The 24,710-nt window shown below is 45.3% G+C and overlaps 1 protein-coding gene across 4 annotated transcripts in view; it reads right to left on the bottom strand.

The window, feature by feature from the left end:
• NR4A3 (nuclear receptor subfamily 4 group A member 3) overlaps positions 1-24,391 on the bottom strand; it is a 28,670-nt gene extending 4,279 nt beyond the window's left edge. The window contains exons 1-7 of one of the 4 annotated variants that reach the window (XM_042797931.1): positions 23,930-24,391; positions 21,120-21,578; positions 17,536-18,422; positions 15,228-15,357; positions 14,081-14,253; positions 8,469-8,668; positions 7,085-7,263 (exon numbers count right to left, since the gene is read on the bottom strand). In XM_042797931.1, the coding sequence (XP_042653865.1) occupies positions 7,085-7,263; positions 8,469-8,668; positions 14,081-14,253; positions 15,228-15,357; positions 17,536-18,420 (1,567 nt within the window). In that variant the 5' untranslated portion in view covers positions 18,421-18,422; positions 21,120-21,578; positions 23,930-24,391. Of the gene's footprint in view, positions 1-7,084; positions 7,264-8,468; positions 8,669-14,080; positions 14,254-15,227; positions 15,358-17,535; positions 18,423-21,119; positions 23,701-23,929 lie in introns of those variants that run through there. The other 3 variants (XM_042797930.1, XM_042797929.1, XM_042797932.1) reach the window with 3 other exon arrangements.
• Between the last annotated feature and the right edge of the window lie 319 nt (positions 24,392-24,710).

Genomic DNA, 24,710 nt, shown 5'->3' with positions numbered 1-24,710 from the left:
ACTTCCAGAAGCAGGTGTAATGTCCACACAAGGCACAGCAGTGCCTTGCCCAGGCATGTCTATATAAACTCCTTGCTGCCTCCCCTCCCCTTACTGCCTGTTTTGACTAGATGTTCTTGACAAACGAATAAAACAGATGGGATTCAGTGAAGGCAGGCAGAAATGTAAAGGTCTGATTTTCCACTGGTATCACCCATTCTACACTTTTTTTTTCAACTTTATTTACTTAGGCAGAGCTAGCTCCTGAAGAATACTGGTTTGGGATCAGAATCAGAGATGTGCAGTTGTGTACCTCTCTGGCCAGAAGTTACTGTGCTCTGTCATATAAGTACCATCAATCTGCCCTGTTGCTCCAGAGCAACACTCATCGAAGAAGTAACATCTGCTTCAGACATCTTCTTCACCTTGCAGATATTAAAAACTCTAGGTATTCTAAGTGCCTTGTTTACATTAAAACACAAGGAGTCAATGAATATTTAAAGCCTTTTCAGTAAATGGTGTATAGTAATTATGTAAGCCTTAACTATACAGGTCACTGAGAGTAAACACTTTGGCAGATTCTGCCATTAAAAATCTTGGCGGATAAATATTTTATACAGGTTTGAGAAGCTGTAGGGTTTTGGTTTTTTTTAACCACTAGCCTACTGAGAGAATCTACAGGACATTAAATTAATCTTGCAGTCTTTGAAGAGTTCCCATCTTTTAATCTGTGTTGAAGCTGTTTCCTGGCTATGTAAGTGAAGATATTTTTATAAATCTAGGGAGCTGAAATACTAGAATGGATTTAAAACCTGACTACAAATTAGCAGAGGACATTTTTAAACCAATGCCTCAGTCAGCGTGTACCTTGCTGCAGAGTATGGAAAATTATCTCTGGCTTTGGAACACACAGCATTGTTGTTAACATTTCCAGCCAGAACTAAACAGTCTTTGTCTCACATTGACAAGTTCAAAAAGTTTCATGAACAAATCGTGTCTTTGGTGGCTGGCCATGAAACATATTGACGCAACACACAATATGTGCAAAAATTATAATATCAGTCGCCTTACTTTACATGACCAAATCACAGAGATTTGGAATTAAGAGATACTCCATCCTTAGCCTGCTCTCTGGTGCTGCAACATTAAAGCAGTCTCCCATAAACCCAACTTTCCTCTCCTGCATGAATTGCCATGCAATGGCCTTTGCTACTTGCAAATCTCTTCAAAGGTAACTCCTCATGACTTGAACTGCCTCAGGGGTTTTCAGTCTCCAATCCCTAAGGCATCCCTTGTGGACCCATAGAAAGTCACAGCCATCTGCGTGGAAGTCCTTCCACTAGTAAAGGGCACTGCATGCACTGGCACTGCCATCGCAGTCTCCAGTGTTAGCACCCAACTAGTTTCTGGGGAAGGTACTCGTACAAGAAACGGCTCCTCTCTTTGGTAGACTCAAGGAGTCTTGGGTCTGCTTTACTCAAAGACTTAAATTTAATAGAGTTCAAATAGCAGGAAGCATATTTTCTTGCCTTTTCCACACAGCCAGTCTCAATTGCACAAAGACCTGCAGTCTTTCTTACTCAATCTAAAAGGAACAACACGAGGCACCTGTGGTAAGTGTGTGCACTGGCACCAAAACTGATGGCCTCTAATCGTTCACTGTCTTCCACAGGATGTTCTTATCCACAAGGGAATGAGTAAGGCCAGGATTTATCCCAAGAAGGACAGCTAGTCAAAACGGATAGATTTCCTCTAACTGATAGAGGAGGTAAATATTATTGTATTCAGACTTTCTTATAATGACAATTAAAAAGGCATGGGTAAAGTGAATATAGGATTTCTCAGCCTTGTGTTTTAGGATACCACTGATTTTTGCAAGAAAAATGGTGATTTATGGCGAAGATGCTCTCCATAAGCCTGTCAAAATGATTCGTCAAAGTCTTGCCTCTGAAGCTCTGCACACTTAGCAGCTCATCCTGGCAAACTGAACACAGCAAGTATTTTACACCTTTCTCCTTTTCCCAGGAATCTCAATGCGATTCTGTGCTATAATTATGCTGATCGGCAAAAAGTTGATAAGAAGAAATAAGAAGAGCAGGAAAAACATTTACCAGCTGTGCTAGTCCTTCTTCCCCTAATCTCTGACATGGGGTAAATTATGCCACAGCTAGGCAGACTGGGTGCTACCTTTATGAGAAACCCCTCTCAAAGAGCACGGGTATTTCAAAGACCTTGACTACCTCGAAGACCCCTAGGCTCTGTGCTCTGTGTCAGGGTGTGTCAGTTTTAGCCTTAATTCATTCTGAGTTGTTAGTTCAATCAGAAATGCAACAAGTTTGCACTGCATGCTTAAAACAAGCCTCTCGATTGTCTTGATTTCAATATAATTATATGATTTTCTCTTTCCCCTTCACAATCCTCTTCCCCTTCTATAACTCAGATAAACACACGGCTCGGTTGCCTACAGCTTTTTGCTTGTCTCGTGCACACTCTGTTACACAGCAAGATTGCAACTCAGCAGATCTAAGAGTCTCCTTTCCTATTGCAATCTGGCCCATATTCGTCCTGCCTAACCTTCAGGCCCTTCACAAGGGTGCCCAAGCTGGGAGCACGGACTCCTTGAGCTCTTCCTAACATCAGTGGAAGGATGGGCATTTTTAGGTGACAATTCAGATTTTAGGTGGGTGAGTCATCTTCTGGAGGTGCCCCGTATTTCTCCATCAGCTCTGCAAGGCACCTAAAGTCAGATGAGCTGACTGACCACACAGGACAGCACAGGTTGCTCCCTCCTTTAGGAACACCACAATGTAGCACAGAAGCCGCTGGTTGCTGTAGGAGGGAAGGGTTCTTGTCTCAGCAAAAGGGTGGGAGGGGAGAAGGAAGAGTGAATACTGCACTTCGATGCTGACAGTATTTCCCTCAGCAAAGTGGCGGGGGGAACGCAGACAATGCAATCTGGAGGTTGGGTTTTTTTTTATAACTGGCTCTCCTACACTCCCCCAGTCTGCCACCTGCTTGCATGTAGACCCAGCACATGAAGCACCCACTCCGGAGGATCCTGGCAACAGGACTGAAGGATAGCTGCTCTTGAAGAGTAGGTGAGCCGCCCTTCCACAGGGAAGTTGGACAAACCCATGTTCAGAAGGGAACTGCAGCAGCCAGGCCCTTTTTAGCTAGACTGGACTCCTTACTCTTTCTTGGTATGACTGCTGGTGCTAAAAATTGTGTTTGTAAACTGGAACGGAAAGCCCAACAGCAGGAAAACAAACACAAAATCATAATTAATTGAAACCTCACAGTATTCTTCAATGTTCTGGTGCCAGTCTAACAAAGCATTAAGAGTATGAATAACCCCAATATATACAGTGGTTCTGGGCTGGTCTGTAAAACACTTAAAATAAAACATATGCTGAAAGAGCTTGGCTGAATGAAGGCTAGAATGCTCTGTACTCAGCAGCATCCCACTGAGAGTGTCAAGTGGGCAAAACAATAATATTTTGATGTGGATAGAGAAAGGAAGAGGCAGAGACGAAAAGTGAATCAACAAGACAGAGAGAAAAATACTAGCAGTTTTAGAGCAGGAAGAAATTTGAGGCTAAATTAGAGTGTGCCCTTGAGATGATCTGCACTGGATTCTCAGTTTTTATATTTTCACACTGTTAGAAAAACTGTAAAGCAGAGCATTATAAATGGTCATTTGGGAAGTTAAAGAAGGATTTTCAAGACTACACTGAGATAATATCTGGTCTACTGTGTAAAACTTCACCAGCAGCACTATCCAGTCCAGCATAGAGTGGCTGTGCAGGAACACTTGTGATCCATGCAACACCCTAAACTGATAGAAATCATTCATGTGGAACTAAGGACAGAACTTGTCCCAAGATGACCAGCATTTTCTTTCCATGTTGGCACTGTTCTTTAGCTCATTAGATCCTACATCCCAACAGAATAAGTGATCTAAAGAAAAAAAACAGGACAGAACCTTCATGGGGATGTGGGGTGAGTGTCGTGTGTTGTTTCCTAACTCATTTTTTCTGGCTGATGCTCCGAGCGCCATTGATGTGCTCTGGAGGAGGTTGTGTCCAGCCCTTCTTAACCAACTGAAGGAATTGAAAAAAGAGAAGAGAGACAGAGAGAGGAAGATCCTAAAGGAGTACCTTAAAGAAAAAAGATAAGCTTTGGCATTCCAGAGTTTTAAGTTAACTGTTTGCAAGCCACCCACAATAAACCAGATGTCACTTCTTTCATTCTGGGTGCTCTTTCAAGCTGATGTCCTATCTGACAGGACTTGAAAATTCAGCAGCAATCCGACACGATGCTTTTCCTTCTAAGCAACATGCCGCAAATTCCCAGGAAACATAAAATAAACAGAAAAAGCACAAATATACGGACTTTCTAATGGATTATACAATTCAAAATACCGCAGAATCTTTTCCTGTTAATTTTATGTTGTGCATACCTTTAGTTTTACTCAAAACAAGCAGTGAATTAGTGAATATTGTGATACTCACTAGGTCTCCTGTCATCCTCTTAAAAATCACTAAACAGAATAAATGGTCATACATGCCTATAACCATGCATCCTATACTGTGACCTGCAGCTGTGGCTGAGATAGGACATGGAGCTTTGCAGCTCCCAACAAGTCAGCAGGGTGAGTTAAAGGGCACTGGAACTACCGGGGCTGTTAATGGGGAGCCGATTTGACGTCCCAAAACTAGAGAACAGCCTTTAGTATCTTGGGACACTTGTAACAGTGGAATGTCTTTTAGCCACCAACACTAATTTTCACATTTATTCCCTCTTCCTTCACCGGGAGAGAGATGTTAGTTCTTTCTGTCACTCCTGCATAACAGAGAGAGAACATGCAAAAGTGAGTAGCGACTTCTCTCACTTTTCTCCTTCGGCAATTCTGCCAATGACTAGTGCACAGTAGGGTTTGTTTTCTAAGAGCACATCTTCATTTGAGCTATGGAGAGCATCATGAAATCAAGAACAAACATGTCATTGTTCCCAGGAGTGATTTTTTTTACCTGGAGAGACAATTCTTGAATTTGGTGCTACCTAGAATGCTGTACAGTATTAAAATAATCTATGACTATTATAGAACACTGGGTTGTTGTCTTTTTCTTTTTTTGGTTGAACCATCAAGTCATGAAAAGTTGACTAATGCAAAATAAGAACTGGAGCAGTTTGTGTAGTAATGAAGAAAATTTTGCTCAAGCCAGCATTTTGGTTTTGCCATGTTGCTAATTAAACAACTAGATTCACAAAACAGAGCTTTCCTGCTCCTTCCTATCTTGCAGCCTGGTGACACGGATATCCATCTGGCACATGAGAGATTCCTGGTCAGATTCCCTTCCTGTTGGAATCTGATCAGAGACTGGGCCTTGGGTGTCCCTCTGAGCACCAGCTTGTCCCCAGATCATCATACACAACAGCCAGTCAGCAGCCTGAGAAATATGTCAAATGGCCTCAACACAAAAGATCGTGATACTCAATAGTCGGATATCCTATGTTCCTGGAAAAGGTCGCTCTCTCTTGCTCTGACTGACAAAAAGGGCTTGAACCATGGCTAACTACCCATTGCCTCCAGCAGTCCATTACAGGAGAGAAGAGTACCTTCTCCACAGGTAAAGAATGGCACCTAAAACACTCACCTAAATCTAAGCCAAGTCTCAAAACAATGCTTAAAAATGTTCAACAGATTTCAGATTTCCAAAACTTATCTTTACTATTTTTTATCTTTTAGTGGGACTAGCTAAAAACGAGCACATTGCTTGTCATACTAAAACTGGAGGAAGAAGACAAGAAGCCATTTCCCATGGGATGCAATACCAGAGGCAAATCAAGGCTTTCCTGAATATAAAATTTCAATATATTATCACTGAGAAAGTCTCAAAAGAACCCTATTTGCCAGAATTTTGTGCTCTAGTGCTCTCTTAGCCATAACTACCTGATCTCCCCTTTCAGGTTTTCTTTATAATATCGTTCATCATTATACAATACCACCCATTTTCAGTGACCAAATTTCTGTCTGAGTCCCTCAGTTAGCTAGCTGCCCTTGAAGATCTGAAACCTGTGAATATAAATCACTAGACATAGGAGCTTTGGTCTAATTTAGATCGCATGAAAGTATACTCTGTCCTTAACATCAAATCTGCAGAAATGGCCTCATGAAATAAAGAAACAGGCAGAAAACTACATTAATTTTAAGCATCATCTCATACAGGTGAGAAAATCAAGAAAAGCTTGACAAATACAGAAACTGGTAAAGCTTTCATGGACAGAAATGCTTTCATTTTAAAGGCAACAGTTACTTCTATTTGTTTATAAACTTTCCAAAGACCAGCACAATGTATCCAACTCCTGAAAGGCTTGTTAACAAGGAAAGGAAGAAATGTGGAGTGTTATTAATTAAAGGACATTTCTGTGAAATATCTTAGGGTGACCTGAGCCAGCCATTGGACAACTTTGACTCTTTATGTAAGGGCAACCAAATGCTGCCTAACTGAACAAAGAGCTGTCATGTCAAAACAGGGCATGGGTTGTAAGGAGAAAAACTTTTCTTCCTATAGAACAACTTTTCTACATTCATCTAGACAGTTTGCAAGGGATCCTATTCATTGACCTGCATCCTTTCAGTCAGTTCTCTCCTCATTCTTGTCAGAAAGATAATACAGAACGAGATCTGTCTATCTGTGTCTACCTAAAAATGACATACCTACTATATAGAAAATAACCTAAACCAATGATAGGTGCTATAAATATGTGAGGTCATTTAATTAGGCTTTTCTGGGAATTCAGCAAATATTTTGAATGTTTTTGTAGGAGCTACACAATTTGATTGGAAGTGGTTTGCTTTTTAGAAACTATTCCAAGAAAACAATTAAACCATGAAGAACCATGAACCATGAGAGTTAGATTAGATTTTAACAGGGGTATCTGATGGCCTAATGTTAGTCCGCAATTTTGGTATGGTCGTTGCAATGTTTAAAAACCATACTCACTTTACGCAGAATATAGCTAAGTTAACTGAAATTGTTTGAATCCACATTAAAGCAAAAGACTAGAGTCTGAAGCTTTCTATTAACAAAAGAGCACTTACCTGTAATCATAGTTAGAGCTGATAAACTTGCTAAGGCTGGGATATCAAGGTTAAGGCTCTTTAAGTTTAAGGAAAAGTCTTTAATAGAGTCGAGCCACTCCCCAAATCCACGAAGGCACTGAAGTCTATGAAGCACAAGTCCATTGCAGAATACAAACTTATCCTCAGCAGTATCAGACCTCAAATAAAAATAATTGAAAAAAAAATTATAAATGCATCTTCTACTTTACAGCAAAATGCATAGCCAGTATTGAAGTGTCTGTCATTTAAAATCCAAGGCATATTATCCTGAGACATATGTGGGCATTCACATTTGACAATATGCTTCTCCCTTGGGGCCAAAGCACAACAAACAAGCTTCTATGATTGCTTACTTGGTAGAGTTATAAGCCTGAGGTTAGCTGTAGCATGTGGTGTAGACTGTCTAATTAGTTAAGATTTTGGTCCTGCCCAAAGGCATAAACAGAGAAGACATTTTACATTAAATACTGTATGTTTGAATCAAAGGAATACTAAGTGTGTGCATTTTGAAATACAAAACTAATAATAACTGGAGAAAGAAGAGATTCTGAAACTCTCAGCATTTACTTAGTCTCATCTGCATTTTTAGATTGTAAAAATTGATAAGGAAAAACCAATGGAAAATACATGCGATAATGCACCACAATACACAAAACATCATAAACTCCTTTGTGTGAAAACCTGTGCATAAGAAATATATTACAAGCTCTCCTCTCCTTCCCCTCCCCATTGCCAATATCCCTGTTAAAAAAGGCATGCAAAGGTCATTTTCAGCCTAAAGAAACAAAGGCATAATTCATATCACCCGTTTGGAATTTTTCCAGTTCCTGAAAGTGTTTTTGGTAAAATGTCTTAACTAGTGCTAGACTGATAAATAGCATCTCACTCTATTAAATGACTTGGTATTAAGAACAAAAACAATCTGAACAAGATTTTAGATCTTCTTTGTCCCTTTCAAAAACAGACTATGAAGATGTGCATGCACAAAAGAAGGGGGCAAAGGAAAAAGCTTCCATACTGAAGGCACTTTTTTGTAGTTTATGCTGATGTGTACGAAGCAAACTTGCTCAAATAGTACCTGAGGATTGATTTCGATTACTATGGAAGAAGAGGATGGGGTATATAAAATAAAAAGAAACACATTAGCAAGATCTATTCTCTATTTTTAAATCAATTCATTGGTTTTTCTGCAGTGTAAAACAAATTAAACATCATATCTGTAGGATGCAGACACTGCTGATGTTTTGTGGGTTTTTTTGGTACAATTGACAATGTTCAAAGACAGTGCCATATTTATTCCTTACAAATATTCAGATGGATGATTTTTCACATCATCTTAAGAGGAAATTAAATAAATAGTTACCTGATGGAGAGTCTTAGTACAAACAGCTCCAAAAAAGCTGATTCTATGAGTAATGTCTGATCTTCTTTTGGGAGGTCAGTAAATCCTGGGATTTTTTCTGCCCAGCCTCTAGTTATGTCAATGGAGGCAGTCAGAAGATTATAGAACTGTTGTACATGTTCTGCATCTGTGCCTGCAGCAGCCTGATCAGTGGAACAGTACTAAAATGAAAGCCACAGAAAGCAACGTTATATGCATTTAAGGGCATTCTGTGAAACACATGGCATTACTTGCCTGACAACATTCCCTTGTGTGGAAAAGATGGTATTATTATCAAAGACATAATAAGTAGGCCTACGTCTACCTACCTACTCGGCTATCTACAGGCATTTTGCTATTCAGATCTATACCGCAAAAATATTTCCACATGTATACAAATCATTTTAATTTTATAAATAAAATATAATACTTATCACATTTTACAAGTACCTATATGCTGTTAGTAAACAGAAACAGAAACCTGGTGGGCAGGATAATTTCCATCACACTAGATGAGGAATACTATTTAACTTGCTACAATTAAACACTTTTCCATTGATGAATTTGTCTCAGTACTTCCAAACCAGATTTCTACCAAAACCTCTCAAACTGCATTTTATCTGACAGTGATAGAGACACGTAAGATAAATCATGTTTTATCTGACACATGCAGCATTGCTTCATTTGAATACAGAATTGGTTCAGAGTAAAACAGCTGCCCCATATCACCTCTTATCCTTCAAATAGAAGCATTTAAGGTTCAGGAGAACCTATTATCCTGCTTATGCAGCCATAACTCTTCCAGACAACCGTTCGACAGGCTCAGCTTGTTCAGCTTCCCTGTGACCCTCTGACAGCTCCCTCCCCGCTATCTCCTGCTTCCTCACCAGTGGATCCCTGTCACTCCCGTGACACTGCTCTCTCTCTCTTGGCAGAAAATACAACAGGAGCTTTCGTGGCTTAGTCTGATTCTGCGCTTGGGAAGCGCTGCTGTTTTTCTGAGCAGGAACTGAATAATCTGGCATTTATTGTAACAACATCCTCGCCATCAGACAACTGGTGGGTTATTTCTGGGAGAGACCTCATACCCACTCTCTCTCTGGGACTCGGCCAAGGAAAGGTTGGGGTGGCCTCCATGGCTGAAAGAAGTGTGCATGTCCAAGTGTGCAAGTCCTCTGGAAGCAACTTTCCGCACGCAGTTAGGGCTTGAGTCCGCCAGCCTAAAGGTTTCCCTATTACCTCCCCAAGCCAGAGTAGAAGCAGAAAGACCCACATCTGTTTCCTGATCAGTAACAGTGGGCCAGCAGCCTGACAGGACCTTATTGCAGGCATGCCACTTGGGCTGCAGGTATCACCCACGTTGCAAACTGCAACCCAGAAGTCACCTCTATGCAGGAAAGCGAGGGGGGCAGCAAGCAAAACTTCTCAGGCAGGTGTCCTGTTCTCTGCCTGCCCTAGCTGGAGCTGGTTGCTGTTGGTGGGTAAGGGATGAAGGACACCTTGTCAGAGTCGCTGACTTATTGGAGAACCATAGCAATCCTTGAGATCTCTGGTCATAGCTGGGGTACCGGTGCTAGCCCTGAACAACTCTGTTCTGCTTACTCAACACTAACTGCACTAGTTTCTCGCAGTAAGCTCCAGCTCACATCCTTAGTCAGCTAGTGAAACATGTGCAATCCCTCTTGTAAAGCTTATGGGGAGACAAATTCTGCCCTCGCTACTCCGAAGGATCCCATGGCAGTGAAGCAGGTAGAGGCCAAAATATAGAGACGATGTAGAGCAGCAGTAGAAAAATCTGTATGCTGCATCATTTACATTTTCAGTCCCCCAACTGAATGGAGCAGTTGAGGATGCTCAAGCAGCATGAGCTCACTACTCCTGGCACCGGACTGCAGCAAGATGCGCCGAGGTGATTAGTGGGTAGAAAAAGATTATATGCTTTTTCAGAAACCTTGCATGTTCTGGACGCTCTTAAAATGAAGCTGCGGAGCAAGCCAAGAGAGTGTGCGTCTTGGCTCTGGGAGATGTGCTTTGCTGTGCAGGGGCTGACCTATGATTCCTTCTTTCTACACAGGGAAACCAAACAGGCTGATGGAAACTCCTGCTTCACCATAGGTATTGTTAGGGCAAGACACATTCTTGATCCTTTGAGCAGTGAAGGGGAGGGAAAAGAAAAGGAAAAGAAAAAGGATACTACCCTAAGTTCATTCTAAATATAATTCATCACAAGTCAGTGTAATTATGCCAGGTATTAATTTGTTCCCAATATTTATAAAGCTTTCCTTTGGCAAAAGTAAGGCAAAGTTTTAACATTTTCTAATGAAGTTGAATGCTGCATTATGTCACATAACTGTGAATGCTACAGTACAGCATACCCCACGTGGGGCACTTCATTAAATTAAATGCATCTAAAAAAATTATAACCTGTATTTGCTGTTATATTTTATCCCATGAGAGAAATTTTAGAAGAGAAGTAAAAAATCATATGGAATCGTGTAAATTTTAGCTGCTGTAATACATCACTGCTTGCTACAAAGAGTCAGCACTTACAAAGGATAGCTAAAAAAAAATATTGTTTACTCATAACAGACTTATGAGTATATAAATAACCCTAAACAATGTGTATTGTTCTGTTTTGTGCACCAGAACCTGTGGGTTTTTTCCGTGATTATTTCATTGAGAAGAGGCGATATTTGACCTAACTTCTGACCGAGACAGCTGGTAAGCCTGCCCTGGGTCAGGAGGCCATGGTACGGAAGGGCTCCGATCTGCATTTCTTAACCTGCCCTGCGCAAACTGGAGGCACGACGGGAGAAAGCCAGAAGACAAAACTCTGCCTTACCCCCTCACTCACAGCTCCTTCGGGACTTAAATGAAACCCGACTGTTACTCAAGGAGGGGGTTGCACGTGTAGCAAGCAACATTAACTTGTGTGGTATGTCTAAAGAGATTCAGAAAGCCTGACGGGGGGGAGCCTGATAGCGCAAACTAGCAGCACCCTTTGCCTTCTTTCATCAGACCTTCATCAACTGCTACAGCTGCAAAAGCCTAACAATAACTTCTCTGCACAGAGGAGAAGCTACGCTTGCTTTTCCAAAAGCCTCGTATTTGCTTAATTTTGTGGCTGGGGAAGGGGGGGGATTATTACCTAAATGCTGCACTCTCCCTCCAAAAAGGCAACATTTCTATTTAAGTTGGTGGCTATTCTGCATGAATGAGGACAGCAAGATAGAGGGTCTGATTCTCATCTCACTCAGAAATGTAAACTTGTGGAATTGTACCAGTAAAACAGGTGTGAGACCGGACTGCGGCCCTTGGCCTTTACGGAGTTCATAAACCAAATTCTCCTCCTAGCAATTGCTTTTTGAAAACAAGTACCTAAATATACCATTGCTGTGGACTGGTAAGTTAAAACCAGTGTTGAAATGAAAAGTAGCCATGTTGTGAATAGAACTGGTTCCAATCTGTTTTTGTTTAAAATTCATAGCTTATATAATTTATTTTTGGTTGTTTGTTGTTTCGGTTTTGGTTTTGTTTTGTTGGGTTTTTTTTTGTTGTTTTGTTTTTGTTTTTTTTTTTTTCTGTGTGTGTGTAGGTTTTTTTGGAGGGAAAGGGGACACATTCTTCTCTGAAACTCTTATCAATATTTTTAAGATGGTCAAGACATAATGGCTTGTAAACATGAAGACCATGCTAAACATTAAGGTCATGTCTGCAGAAGTGTTAGGACTGACTCCAAAGCCAGTTTCCAGATCTGCCCATTTGTGGTGCTCGTCTGGGTCACAGCCTAACCAAACATGCCATAAGTCAGTCTTTACAGGTACAGGATTATTCCTGAAAGGGATTTTTTAGCATTGCAGTGTGTTTATGGCATATTTCATTTAGTTTATCTCAGTTTTTACACAGCATTTGTTTCTGATCTCCCTTAACTTTTCAAAGTAAGTCTAAGGTTTTTGAAAAACATAAGAATCTATTAATTTTTTTTCAGGGTATCTCTGTTTTTTCAGTACTGCTGAGCATAACAGACTATTATATATTTTATTGTAAAGAAAAATTTAGATATTAATATGTCCTAACAGACAATCATACTTAATCTTTTAGCTACCAAGACTAAATTAATTTACTGTCAATCATGTCCTTCCTGTAATGTCAGAATTGTTTAACAATTAGATCTATGGGCTGTTTTCATTAAAAGAGAAATAATTACAAAGGACAAAGAAAAAAGTCACATAAAAATACACAGATTTCATTCATTTTTTTTTTGTAAATGCAAAAGAACTTTCTATCTATAAATAAATAAATACACATGGTTAGTTACTGCTTTCATGGCCTGAGCTATTATATGCCTGTAATTCTGTGAAACCCAGCAGATTTCTGTCAAAGAGCTCAGCTTGTCACACACCTCAGTATTTGCAGAATGACCCCCTGAGACATTCTGGGTAAGTTAAAATATGTGTAAATATGGCTAATGCATTCTCCCCTAAAAGGCTGTCGGATACTGAACAGCTATATTCTTAATAATAATTTGGAAAATTATATGATTGTGTACTTACAGATTAGTTTGAAGGAAAGATGTTACAGCTTGCTTAAAAATGTTAAATGATGCTATAGGTAAGTATAGTCTAAAGTAGAACAGTGCAATTTTTAGATAATTACAATCAAATATGTTTTAGTATTAAATATTACTTCACAACAAGTGATAAATGGCTGATGTAGATGTTGTCTGAGTACAGCTGTATTTTTTACAGTCTCGGATTTAATCATATTAAGGGGAGGGAATTTGATCTCCTTTTTCCTTAGCTGTATTTTTTTCTTTTCCTATATCAACCTGCCTAAAAATGTATTTAACAGGCCATTTCAATGCTGTATTTTAATAACTATAGAACAGGTTTTTAAGCTTTCAATATATTCTGTGAATATTTAAATGGTGAATATGATACATTAAAGAACAAGGATTCAAAAATATATAATCTCTGGTAAAGCTTTGCTGAGATAATTTCTTAGAATTTTGATTTTAAAAGCTTTGTTTTACAAATGTGAATTCTACTGAAGAGATATTCACGCTGGGGTATCCAAAGCCAGACCCTGGTCCCATTTAAATATTGGTAAAATTCCTATTGATTTCAACAGAAATAGCCCTATCCATCCAGTGTTAGTTTGCACAACCCTTATATCTGAATATTAGGGAAGTGCTACTAGATTTTAGCCTTCAGAAGCTGGAAATTAAGATACTGGACATATGAGTACAGCTCCTGAACTTGGTAGATTAATTGATTATATTGTAATTGCTAGTGTTTTGGCACAGCCTTTTTACAAGAATTCTCTCCTTATCCACACATTTTTGCTTTCACTCACCCATGGAGTATACTGCAGATAACTTTGTGATTGAGATCCTCATGATGAATAGTTACTAACACTAATTTCTACTGCACCTCCTTTCCCTTCATGGAAAGACATGGCTGGCTGGACAAATTTCTACCCGCATCCAAATTTCACATTTAATTTCATTTTTGCAAACCAGCTGGTAAGTAGAAATGCAGTTCACAAACCATTTCTATGTGGAAAACGAACAGACAAAGAAAAGTGAGACATACTCTTGAATAGTCAAGCTCCCTGGGCGTGGAGTCGGTTAAAGCTCGTACGAGGGCGTTCATCATGCTGATGGGAGGAGAAGGCGGGGAGGGCTGAGAGGGTTCTTGCTGTAAGGGGCTCTTTGGTTTGGAAGGCAGCCGACCTCTTCTCCCTTTCAGGCTGTCGGTACGGACAACTAGGTGGAGGGGGGGGGGAGAAAGAAGGGAATAATAAGTTGTGAAGATACCAGCAAAGGACAGATCAGAACAAACACCTGCTTTTCTTATGGTGGCCAGCCCGGCGAAAATAAGAGCATTCTCCAGTTTCAGCACGTGCTCTTGATGCCTTTGATTGCAAAGGAACACCAAAATTGCGTCAGACCTATGACCATTAGCAGCAACGTAGCCGCTGACTGAAAGCCCAGCTGTGTTCCTTAGTGTTCATGCTTTGTTTGCAGCACATCTACGTGCCCGTGTATGTGTGCCCATGCACACACACACACACACACACACACACATGCTCTACTGCTGAAAGGAACTGGAATCTGAAACACAAATTCTAATGTTCCTACTACCGGTGCACCTTTTATATGGCAGAGTCACTCATTCAAAGCAGTTTAGCTTTCTTGAAACATTTGAAAAAATATGGTCATGCTATGTAGGTTATATTATCCATGAAAGTATTTGCAATGGGACTGCTCACACGCTATTACTCACATACTTAAAATATTTGCAGAATTGGGACTAATGAGTTGATCCTTGTTTCCATTTACATTAATTGCAAATTTACAATCAGCTTACGGGAACAAGACAAGATCCTGTGTCAAAATGCACACAATCCAGTGCAGCCCCCGGTGAGATAACAGGGGGAAGCCAACAGCATTATTGAGCAACGTTCAAAGTTAATAAAGGAGACATTTTGGCCACTGTCAAATTATCCTCTTGTGACCTTGCTGCTCTTGAACTCTGGGGTCTAAAGTCTAAATATGATAATATGGGTGAAAAGAAGAAAATCAATACTTTATTACAAAATGAGCATATTTGGGGCTAAGTTATGAATCCCATCACTGTAAAATTCATTGTAAAGACATCCATGTCCACACATGCACACACAGAGATTCATTAAAAGTAGTATTTCAGTGTCTGGGATAATAATAGCAATAGTCCTTACCTTCTTTAACCATGCCGACACTGAGACACTTCTGAAACCGGCAGTATTGGCATCTGTTACGACGTCTCTTGTCCACTGGACAGTTTTTATTTGCCAGACAAACATATTTTGCATTTTTCTGAACTGTTCTCTGTGAAAATGCAACACAAAAATAGTAAACTGATCGTTTCTTCAACAACTTAGAACCTGACAAAATGTGTTTTAATTACAACATGAAAAGCGACAGTGCAATTCATATAATTAGATAAAATTAATTTCCTAACACACTAGCCTGCAGGAAAAACAATTTTATTAGTGTTAGCTGCTGACAATGAAAATCATCTAGGATTGTTCTGAAGCAAGTCTCTGGAGACAGGCAACTTTGAATGATAAAATCATATCTGAAATTACCAGGTCATCACATCTACCTTTGGGGATTAGATTATCTCCGCTTTTAATATCCCTTTGGGAACAATTTTCTACTTGGTTCATTCCCTTGATTATTGCTGACCTTATTAAAATAAAATCAAAATGATCTGCAATGTACTTCTCTTGCTATCGCTATTGTTAGTCAAATACCACAATAACTGGCTTGGTTAGCCATTAAAATCATCAGGGAGAAAAATAAAAATACCAGAAACCCCTACAAAATATGTTTAGTTAAATATTCTGGGAAAGCTAACCTGACTTGGGAAAAAAGCAGATAGAATTATACTGTAGTTATATACATTTAATTAACTCTAAAATGACCTTAAAATATACAGTCAATTGAAAAATTGTAAAAACCTGGTAAGCCTTGAGAGAATGTAACAAATAGTGATGCAAAAGTGTATTATGTGTTTCCATACTTAAAATCAAAGATACATCAATAAATAACTTAGCACCGAAAAAGAAAAAAAAAAGTAAGAAAGGTATCACAACAGGAACAAATTTATCAACTCAAAATTCAATATTAAATCTTTCACTGCAATTAAATTAATGGAGAAATCTTATTTCATAATTTGTGTTCCTTTTCAAATAACAGTCTCAATGTACTAAATATAAGAGACACAGCAAATATTGTCCATTGTGCTTTGGAGCTGAGAGCTGTTTAATTTTGCACAATAAGCTCTAGATACTGCTCCCAGTCAAGGATATGCTATTGATTTCCATAGGGGCAAGATTGGGCCCATAAAAGCTGCTATTTCCAGGTTGTGTTCCCTCTTCTAGTTATATTTAAAAAACAAATGAGTTTTACAGGAGATGTGTATTTTAGCATGTTGTCAAAGGATTATTCTTAACTAACATCAGCAGCTCCGTCTACAATTAAAAAAAAATGTTGTAAGCCCTTCCCTCAACTATTTTTGGACTATTTTCGTTGTTCCCATCGAATCTTTTACCAAAACAGGGGCGTGACTGCTATCTTTGCAGGAAGGAATATACCAAATCAACCCCAAAGGTATCAAATCTTAAACCTGCTGCCCAGAACCATCCTACCAAAAGTCTATCTGTCCTGAGTTCTTCACTTAAACAAGCTATTTCTGAAAATAATACTGGAATCGGAACTCAAGTCTGTTGAAAGGAAATTACGAAGCACCCAAACCGAAGAGCAGAAAGGGAGTAGTCAATTCTTAAAAATATAAGCACAAAGTTTCCACTGAGGCACTGCAGTATGCAAGTTATTCGTGTCGCTACTCAGCTGCAAAGCCTTCTCCGTTACAGAGCCGGCACCGGGACCCCGTGCACTGCTTAGTCACTGCTCTGCCAGCAGCTTGCCACTGGTGGGGGCTCGCTGGGCTCCTGAGCTGAAGAGTAACGACGGGGCAGCAACCAAATAAACACTGGAAGTGCTTGGGTCTGTCCCACGCGTGAAACCAGTTTCCTCCCGGTGCCGACCCCACAGCCCTCCTCACCCTAAGAGCACTTGATGATTTTAGGGTTTCTTTTCTCGCTGAAAAATGAGGTTTAATTGGAATGAGTGACTGCGTAAAACCCAGGTTGTAGGTTTTCCAGGTGAGTTTTGCTACGGAATAAACGCAGTTCATAGCTCAGACAGGGGTGAGCCATGCTCTGCTGAGGGATGCTGACAGGCCAGAGATGTGGTTTGCCCAGCTCACGGCCATGGCCCTTCCTCGGCCGAGACCGGCTGATCTTTTTACCCTACTTGAGGGCTTGCTTTGGCCTTCTTCAAAAGCTTTGGGCGGGGGTGCATCCCGCCCTGCTTGGGGGGGGGGGGGGCTCTGAGCCCTAACACACGACGGGGGGCGAGGGCCAGGAGCACGCCAGGGCAGGCGGGGAGGGCGGGGAGGCTGCGGGAAGCGGGGAGGGGAGCGAACCGCCGAGCTCTCACCTTGAAAAAGCCCTTGCAGCCCTCGCACGTCCGTACCCCGTAGTGCTGGCAGGCGGCATTGTCCCCGCAGACGGCGCAGGTGCCTTCCCCGGACGAGGAGCTCCGGCTGGGCGGCGACGGGAGGCCGCCGCCGCCGCTGCCGCTGCTCTCACCCATCAGGCTGGAGGTGGCTGCGTTGAGGCCGAGCGGTGAGAAGGCTAAGGTGGCTGGTCTTTTGGCCAGGTGGAGCCCGTAGGAATGGCTCTCCATGGGCGCCTGGCCGGCGGCGGGTCTGTCGGAGCCCAGGGGCAGGCTCAGGGAGGCAGGGTCGTAGCACATGTGGGCGGCCGCGGCCGGCGTGTGGGGGGGCGAGTGCTTGAAGTGGAAGAGGGGGAAGCGCGGGGGCACGGTCTTCATGGGGGCAGCCTCCATCAGGTGGCCGGGCGGCAGGCAGGTCTGCGTGGGCTGCAGCGGGGGCTCGTCCCACAGGCTCTGGTGAGAGGGGAAGCCGGGCGTGGTGGGCGTGGAGGGCGGAGATTGCTTGAAGTACATGGAAGTGCTGGGCATCCCCTCGTCCGTGGAGGGTGGCAGTGAGGGCTGGTACGGGGAGAGCCGGGTGTCTTCCATCTTGATGAGGGGCCTCTGGCCAGAGGAGGCAGATTGCATTTGGTAGAGGCAGGAAGGCTTGAGCTCATAGCTGCCGGAGTAACCCTCCATGAAGGTGCTGAAGCTGGGAAGGGAGGTGGTGGCAGTGGCAGTGATTTCGGTACTGCTCAGGTCCATGGTCAGCTTGGCATAGTCAGGGTTCATGATCTCCGAGCTGTACTCCGAGCCATACGCGTAGGTCTGAGCTGCATAATTCGAACCGGGCGGTGAAGGACTATACTGCGCTTGCACACAGGGCATATCTGCAAGGGCAAAGGGGGACGTTAACGACCGGCCCAGCGCGCCGCGGCCGCGGCCCAGACCCTCGCGAGCTTCCTTCCTACAAGCTTTCCCACGTTTCACGGAGCTCAGTCAGGCACCCGACTCCCACTCTCGCCTGGGCAGGGGACATATAAATTAGCCTCGAGTCTTTGCCTTTCAACAAGAAATATGCATCGGGGATCGACTAAGCATTAGGTATCAGGGAGCCTGCTCTCACCCTGTCGTGGGAGCAACTCAAATTTATACCAGTGTCAGTGAGAGAAGAATCTATCTCAAGCTGCCCTACATCTGCTGCTTAATATACATAGGTGTCAATGAGAATTAGATAAGCAGAATGAAAACAGTTTATGGCTCTAAATCTGTCTCTGTATGCATGCGGCCGTGCCATAAAATTTTCATGAAGGGTAAATGAGATTATCAAATGCATAATATTAAAAATTATATTTATTTTAAAAGAAACAGCATCTGCAGCGCATGTCAGAGGAACGACTCAAATCACAGTGTTTGCTGCTTAAGGACTTGCAAACCTCGATTCTGCTTACTCAACTCTGGGCCTTTGAAGCATATTTCTGGTCAGCTAATAATTTAAGGTTGCTGTCTAACTAGTAGTTTTAAGGCTTATCTGTGGTAGAACATTCTCCTAAAAAAAGTGGGTGGTACAACATATCCTTAAATTGGCAAAAATGTAAGAGAAAAAGAATGTGGCGTTTCTGTTTTTATGGGAAAGCAAGGTTTAGACTGCTAATAGAATTGTTTTTATCCATTAGTCATAAAAGTTAACGTGGTTCACTGATAGCTGGGATGGTTGAAGCAACACAGTGCCTGGCTATAAAGATTTTATTTTCTTTTTTTTCTTTCACTTTTTCTACTAGTCTCCTATTTCCTTTGCTGCTCACAGGAAATAAAGGACCCAATTCTGCAATCCATTAAAGGTTTGCCTGACTAAACACTGTGAGATTCTAGCCCAATATTTGCAACCCAAACTAAAAGTGTGTGGTGTATTTCAGTTTCACAGCAGAGCAATAAAATGCATCAATTGGTACAAATTCTCTCACAAAGAGAAAAGTAAACATGGAGAAAATGTATATCAAAATTAAGTGCAGTTCATCTCTTCTTAGTCATGGCAATTTATATTCCGAAAGCACTTGAGAAATAATTCGTACCAGGGAAAAAAAAAAAAAAAAAAAAAGCTGCGTGAAAAATAATGGGGGTTTCCTCACTATATTAAGAACTCTCTTCACTTACAATTTTAAAATTTGCACTTGAGCCTGGCATGCAGGAATCCAAATAATTTGTGTTAAATCAACTTTTAATTCTTTCCTGCTAGCTTTGCAGATAAACGTATTTGAGCTAAGCACCAGATTTCAATTATCATACTGTCACAAACCATTCAGATCTTTCTTCTTCTTGAGAAAACATTAAAAACTGAGGAAAAATAAATAGTGCTGTTTTCTGAAATTAAGGCTTTCCTGCTTGTAAATCCACACGCTTAAAGAAAAAAAGCAGGATAACCCTTTCACAAGCCTTGCCTCCCAGTGTTATTTATGCATTTTTCTACCGTTGTCTTTTTTTCCTATCAATTTCTGTCCATGCTATTCCATGCACACACATTTCATGGCAAGTTCTATTACTATCGTTTGTTAGTTCAAGGACCGTCTGTTAAAACTGAGTGATCAGTGCTCAATCAAATAAAAAGGGAAAGAAATTCCTTCCACACGCCTCCACTAAGAACTGTCTGAGGAACACAAGTGAGTGCCTGGACAGATAATGTCACAAGTGGACGTGTTGATACACAGCCCTGTGACGGAAAAAGGCTTTTTTTGCTAGCTCAGAAAATGAGCAGGAGTTGAGGGAAACAGATCACGATGCTTTCTTCCCTGCATTTTTCTGAGCAGAACAGGGTTATGTCACTAAATTCTGTGCAAAGTGGAGTAAGAAAACAGAAGTCTAAAATAAGTCTGACCTGAGGACAGAAAAAATATCTCTAACCTAAAGGTCTGGTCTCTCCTGGCTCTGCGGGACTCCTCCTACCTCGCCCTTTGCCAGCGCACTTGACTAATTCTAACCCCTACTTTTCCACTTAGGGCACCAATATTAACTATCCTGCAAAGTAAATAACCTGGGATTTTTTCTTCTTTACCCAACAATATTAAAAAAAAAAAGCCCCACAGGAGGCGCATTGAAGAGCAACCTGTCGTCAAAGCCCAAATGAATGGGGGAAAAAAAAAAAAAATCAGGGCAGGGACATTCAGAGCTTTTACCTTCTATTATTCTGCTGTCTTTGCAAGAGCTTGTCACAGGGGATGCCCGGTGCAACGCCAAGCGAGCCGCGCTCCTCACGGGGACACGAACATCCCACCCACCTCCCCCCTAACCCCGGCACATCTTTGGGTGGGCGGCGGGGCGGGGGGGCTCGCACCCCCCACGTGCCCAGGCACCGCACCGCTGCGGGCCCTGTGAAAGGGATTCTTTGGGGATTTAAACACCCGCGGCCGCGGTACGGGACGTCGGGGACCGCTGATGTCAAAGGGATGTGGGGCAGGGTAGGGGCCGCGGCAGCAGCTCCCGAACCCCATCCCTAACCCAATCCCCCCCTCCACCGCTTCCTCCTTCCTCCCTCCTCCTCCTCCTCTCCCGGGAGGAGCCGGGCCGCCCGGCCCCGCGGAGCGGCAGCTTACCTGGCGGGTATCTTGCGCGCTGAATGGTGGGGCTGGAGGTGCGGGCGGCGGCGGCGGCGGCGGCGGCGGGGGGCGGCGGGGTGGGGGCCGGCTGGGACCTCTCAGCGGAGACGGGTCTGGGGCCGGGCCTCGGCGGAGGGCGCTCTTCCGACCCGGGCTCTGTCCGCGGCGGCGGGAGGAGAAGGCAGAGTCAGGGGGGGCGGCGGTGCCCGGCGGGGTAGAGGGGTGACACCCCCCCTATTCTCCCTGCCTCCCCCACCCCACCCCCACCCCGGCCCCCCCTTGGCGGAGCGCCTCGGGGGGGACCCACGGCAAGCCCCCGCCTCGCCCCGCGGGTGGGAAGTGGGGAGCGGGCCGGGGAAGCGCGTTTCTGCCAGCTCCCGCTGCCTCGGCGCACAAAAGGCAGAAAGCACCGGGCTGGGACAACGGAGCCGCCGGTTTGTTCTCCGAGCGAGGAGCCTGGGGAAGGCAAGAGGAGAGCCCCGCGCGGGGGGACTACAATAAGCGGGGCAGCATCCCCCCGCGTCCACTTCCCCGCGGGAACTTTTTTTTTTTTTTTTTTTTTGAGAGGGGAGGGGGGGTGAGAGGGACCGGGGGGGGGGGGGAAGCAGGCTGGAAGTTTCTATGCAAGGCACCGGTCGGATTTGAGGGGTACCCGAGCAGCCCGGCTAAGCCCGTGGCGGCTCCGGGCGCCGCTCCCCGCGCGGTTCTGCCCCGCGGGACGCCCCGCGGCCACCGTCGCGGGCGCGGAGGAGGGAACGCGGCCCCGGCCAGCACGGCCGGGGGCTCCGCGGCAGCGCGGGGGATACGCGGCGGCGCCGGCCCCGGCCCACGGGAGCCGCTCCCCGGCGACTCCTTCTCCCTCTCCTCGTCTTTTTTTTTTTTTTTTTTTTTTTTTTTCCCTTCCCCGCGTCCCTCGCCTTTGATATTTCTTCCCCCTCCGCCTCGCTCCCGGGATGTTAAGTGACTGTCAGCTCATCCCTTTCTCTCCCGAGGGTTTTGTTCCCTCCCGAGCTCCTGCGAGGCGGCTTCCCGCTCGGCACGGAGCGCCCTGGGGCTCCTTCTCCCCCCCACGCCCCCCCGCGCCGCCGGTTACCTAGAGACACTCGCTGCGCTTTTAACCATGCAACACCCCTCCGGACTGCAGCCGCCCGAGCCAGGAGCGCAGAGCCATAAGGGCTGTAAATTAGGAGGAAATAACTACCCTTGTCAAAGCTCTTTTCTTCCTCCGTGCACTTTACATTCAGCCCCGAGTGACACCCCTCCCCACCCTGTAATACGAGGAGGAAACCGTGAAATACTCCATTGTGATTGTGACTTCTTCAGGCGAGTTTCGAAACCTTCATTTACCCGGGAGGGACCGCGGAGGGGGAAGCTCCATTGAATTAAAAAGTTTCGAGCTCGATTTCCACCGCCGGTTAGCTCGCGAGTTTTTTTTTTTTGGGGGGGGGGCATCGCCCCGAGCTGCACGGTCACTCCAGCAAATATCCACGAGCTCGCGTGAGATTCACCTCCGAAGAAACTGTCTGGTCTGGTTTAGTCCATTGTTTTTTACCGGGGCTTGACTCCAGCATACAACGGTCTCCACGGAGGAGAGAAAAATAGGGCGAAGAATGTAATCGAGTGAAGCGGCTTGGATAAAAGTTAGCGATTCATTCCCAAACTTTTTCTTTTTTTTCCCCTGGAGAAAAAAAATTCCGATCCCAACACACCAACCCCCCTCCAGAAAAAAAAAGCGTTTTCCGCCCTTTCCCTGGGAGAGATCCTCGCACGGAATCCATCGTCTCCGAAAATCGCAAGTTAAATAACAGCGTTATTCCCTAGCCGCGCGAAGGTGAGCCGCATCTCCGCCCGGGAAAGAGTATCGCGATAACGCCGTCCCGACAACCGTCCCCCGACATAGTACCGCGACCCAGCGCCCGCGCTTTCTCGCCTCTTTCCAAGACTGAAACTTCTCTCGCAGCTCTCGGGGCGAGCGGGGAAAGGCGGGCGGCGCGGCGGGGGCAGGGAGCGGGGAGCGGGGAGCGGGGAGCGGGGAGCGGGGCGCAGCCTCCCCGCCCGGCACCGCCCGTGCCGGGGCAGCGCAGCCCCTCGTTACCGCTCCTGACCTCCGAAGGGAAAAGAGCACATTTCCGAGGAGCAGCTGCCGGGCAAACGTGCCGAGCAAAGATCCCGTCTCATTTCAATACGAAATTGTCACATTCCGGCAATTACCTCTTGGGCGAGCTCCTTCGGGCTGCCGTGGGGGGCTGCACTCCCCCAAAGTGAGATTAGATCGACCTGCCCCGCCGTCCCTATTAGACAGCTCGAACTTGAGCAAACAAAACCACCTATTTCCCAAAGCGCGGCTCAAGGAAAGAGACAAATGACTGCCATTCATCACCGGCGCTGTAAACTCCCCGTCGCCGCCGGCAGCATCATTTCCATGACAACAACCAGCAGAAATACCTTAGTACCACGGGCTCCGGCTCCCGCTCCCCTCCACCGCGGCCCTCCCGTTTGCGGGGGGCTGCGGTGCCCCGGGCACGGCGGGGGGTGCCGAGCCGGCGGGGTGGCTCGGAAGCCGAGCGGCGAGTGAGCATCCACGGGGAGAAGGGCTGGGGGGGGGGGGGGGGGGCGGGTGGAGGGGGGGGGGAAGGGGGCGGGGGGGGGGGGGAAGGGTGGAGAAGAAGAGGGAAAAGTTTCAGCGAGAGCCCGGCGCGTCCGCCGGCATCTCCCGAGCATCGACCCCGGCGGCGCAACTTTGACGGAGTGGGGACACGTCGCGTTGTCCCTCTCCCTCAGCCGCTCCCGCTCGTTCGTATACGTACTCGGTTGCTGTGGAGGTTCCGTCTTTACATCTAGTTTGTAGGTGCCCGCTTCCTTAAAGGCGCATGTAGGCGCTGTCCAGCGGCAGGACCCGAGACACAAAACCCCGGAGACTCCCGGCGGCGGCAGGTCCGGAGGGTGCGTTATCCCGAGGCATGGAAAAGGGTTGCAAAAGCCTGAGGAGCCAGGAGCCCGTCCCCGGGCGGCGGGAGGGAGGGAAGGAGCGGGCGGGCGGGCGAGGGATGCCGAGCCGCCGCCGCCGCCGCGATGCGCCTGTGTGTGTGCCTGTGCGTGTTTTGTGCGTGTGCGTGTGTGTGTGTGCGCGGCGGGAGCCGGGCCGGGCCCTGCGGCCGCGTCCCCGGTGCGAGTGCCCCGGGGTGCGCGTGTGCCTGCGCGGAGAGAGGGGACGGAGGCGCCTCTCTGCGCTGCTCTCCCGCTCCCTCGCTCTGAACGTCATTTATGTGAGAGGAGCCCTAGCGGCCTCTCCATAGAGCGGCTGGAATGCGAAACGTCAATAGTGACGCCATGGGAGCCTGACGCTACTGACCCCCCCCCCCCCCCCCCCCTCCGCCCCAGTGTGTGCGCCGCGCCGCGCTCCCCGCCGCACCGCGCCGCGCCGCGCAGCGCAGCGCAGCACAGCCGCGCAGAGCCGCGCAGAGCCGCGCAGAGCCGCGCAGCCCGGGTGAGGCGGCCGCTCCACGCCGCCGGCAGCGGGATCGGGAGGCCGGGCGGCTCGGAGCCGGCTGCCCGGCACAGCCTGGCGAGTCGCTCCCAAGACAGATT

Source organism: Tyto alba, unplaced genomic scaffold (genome assembly GCF_018691265.1).
Source record: "Tyto alba isolate M040663 unplaced genomic scaffold, T.alba_DEE_v4.0 Super-Scaffold_27, whole genome shotgun sequence".
NCBI classification, from domain to species: Eukaryota; Metazoa; Chordata; class Aves; order Strigiformes; family Tytonidae; genus Tyto; species Tyto alba.
The sequence above is the reverse complement of the archived record's forward strand: the minus strand, read 5'-3'. Positions and strand labels throughout refer to the sequence as shown.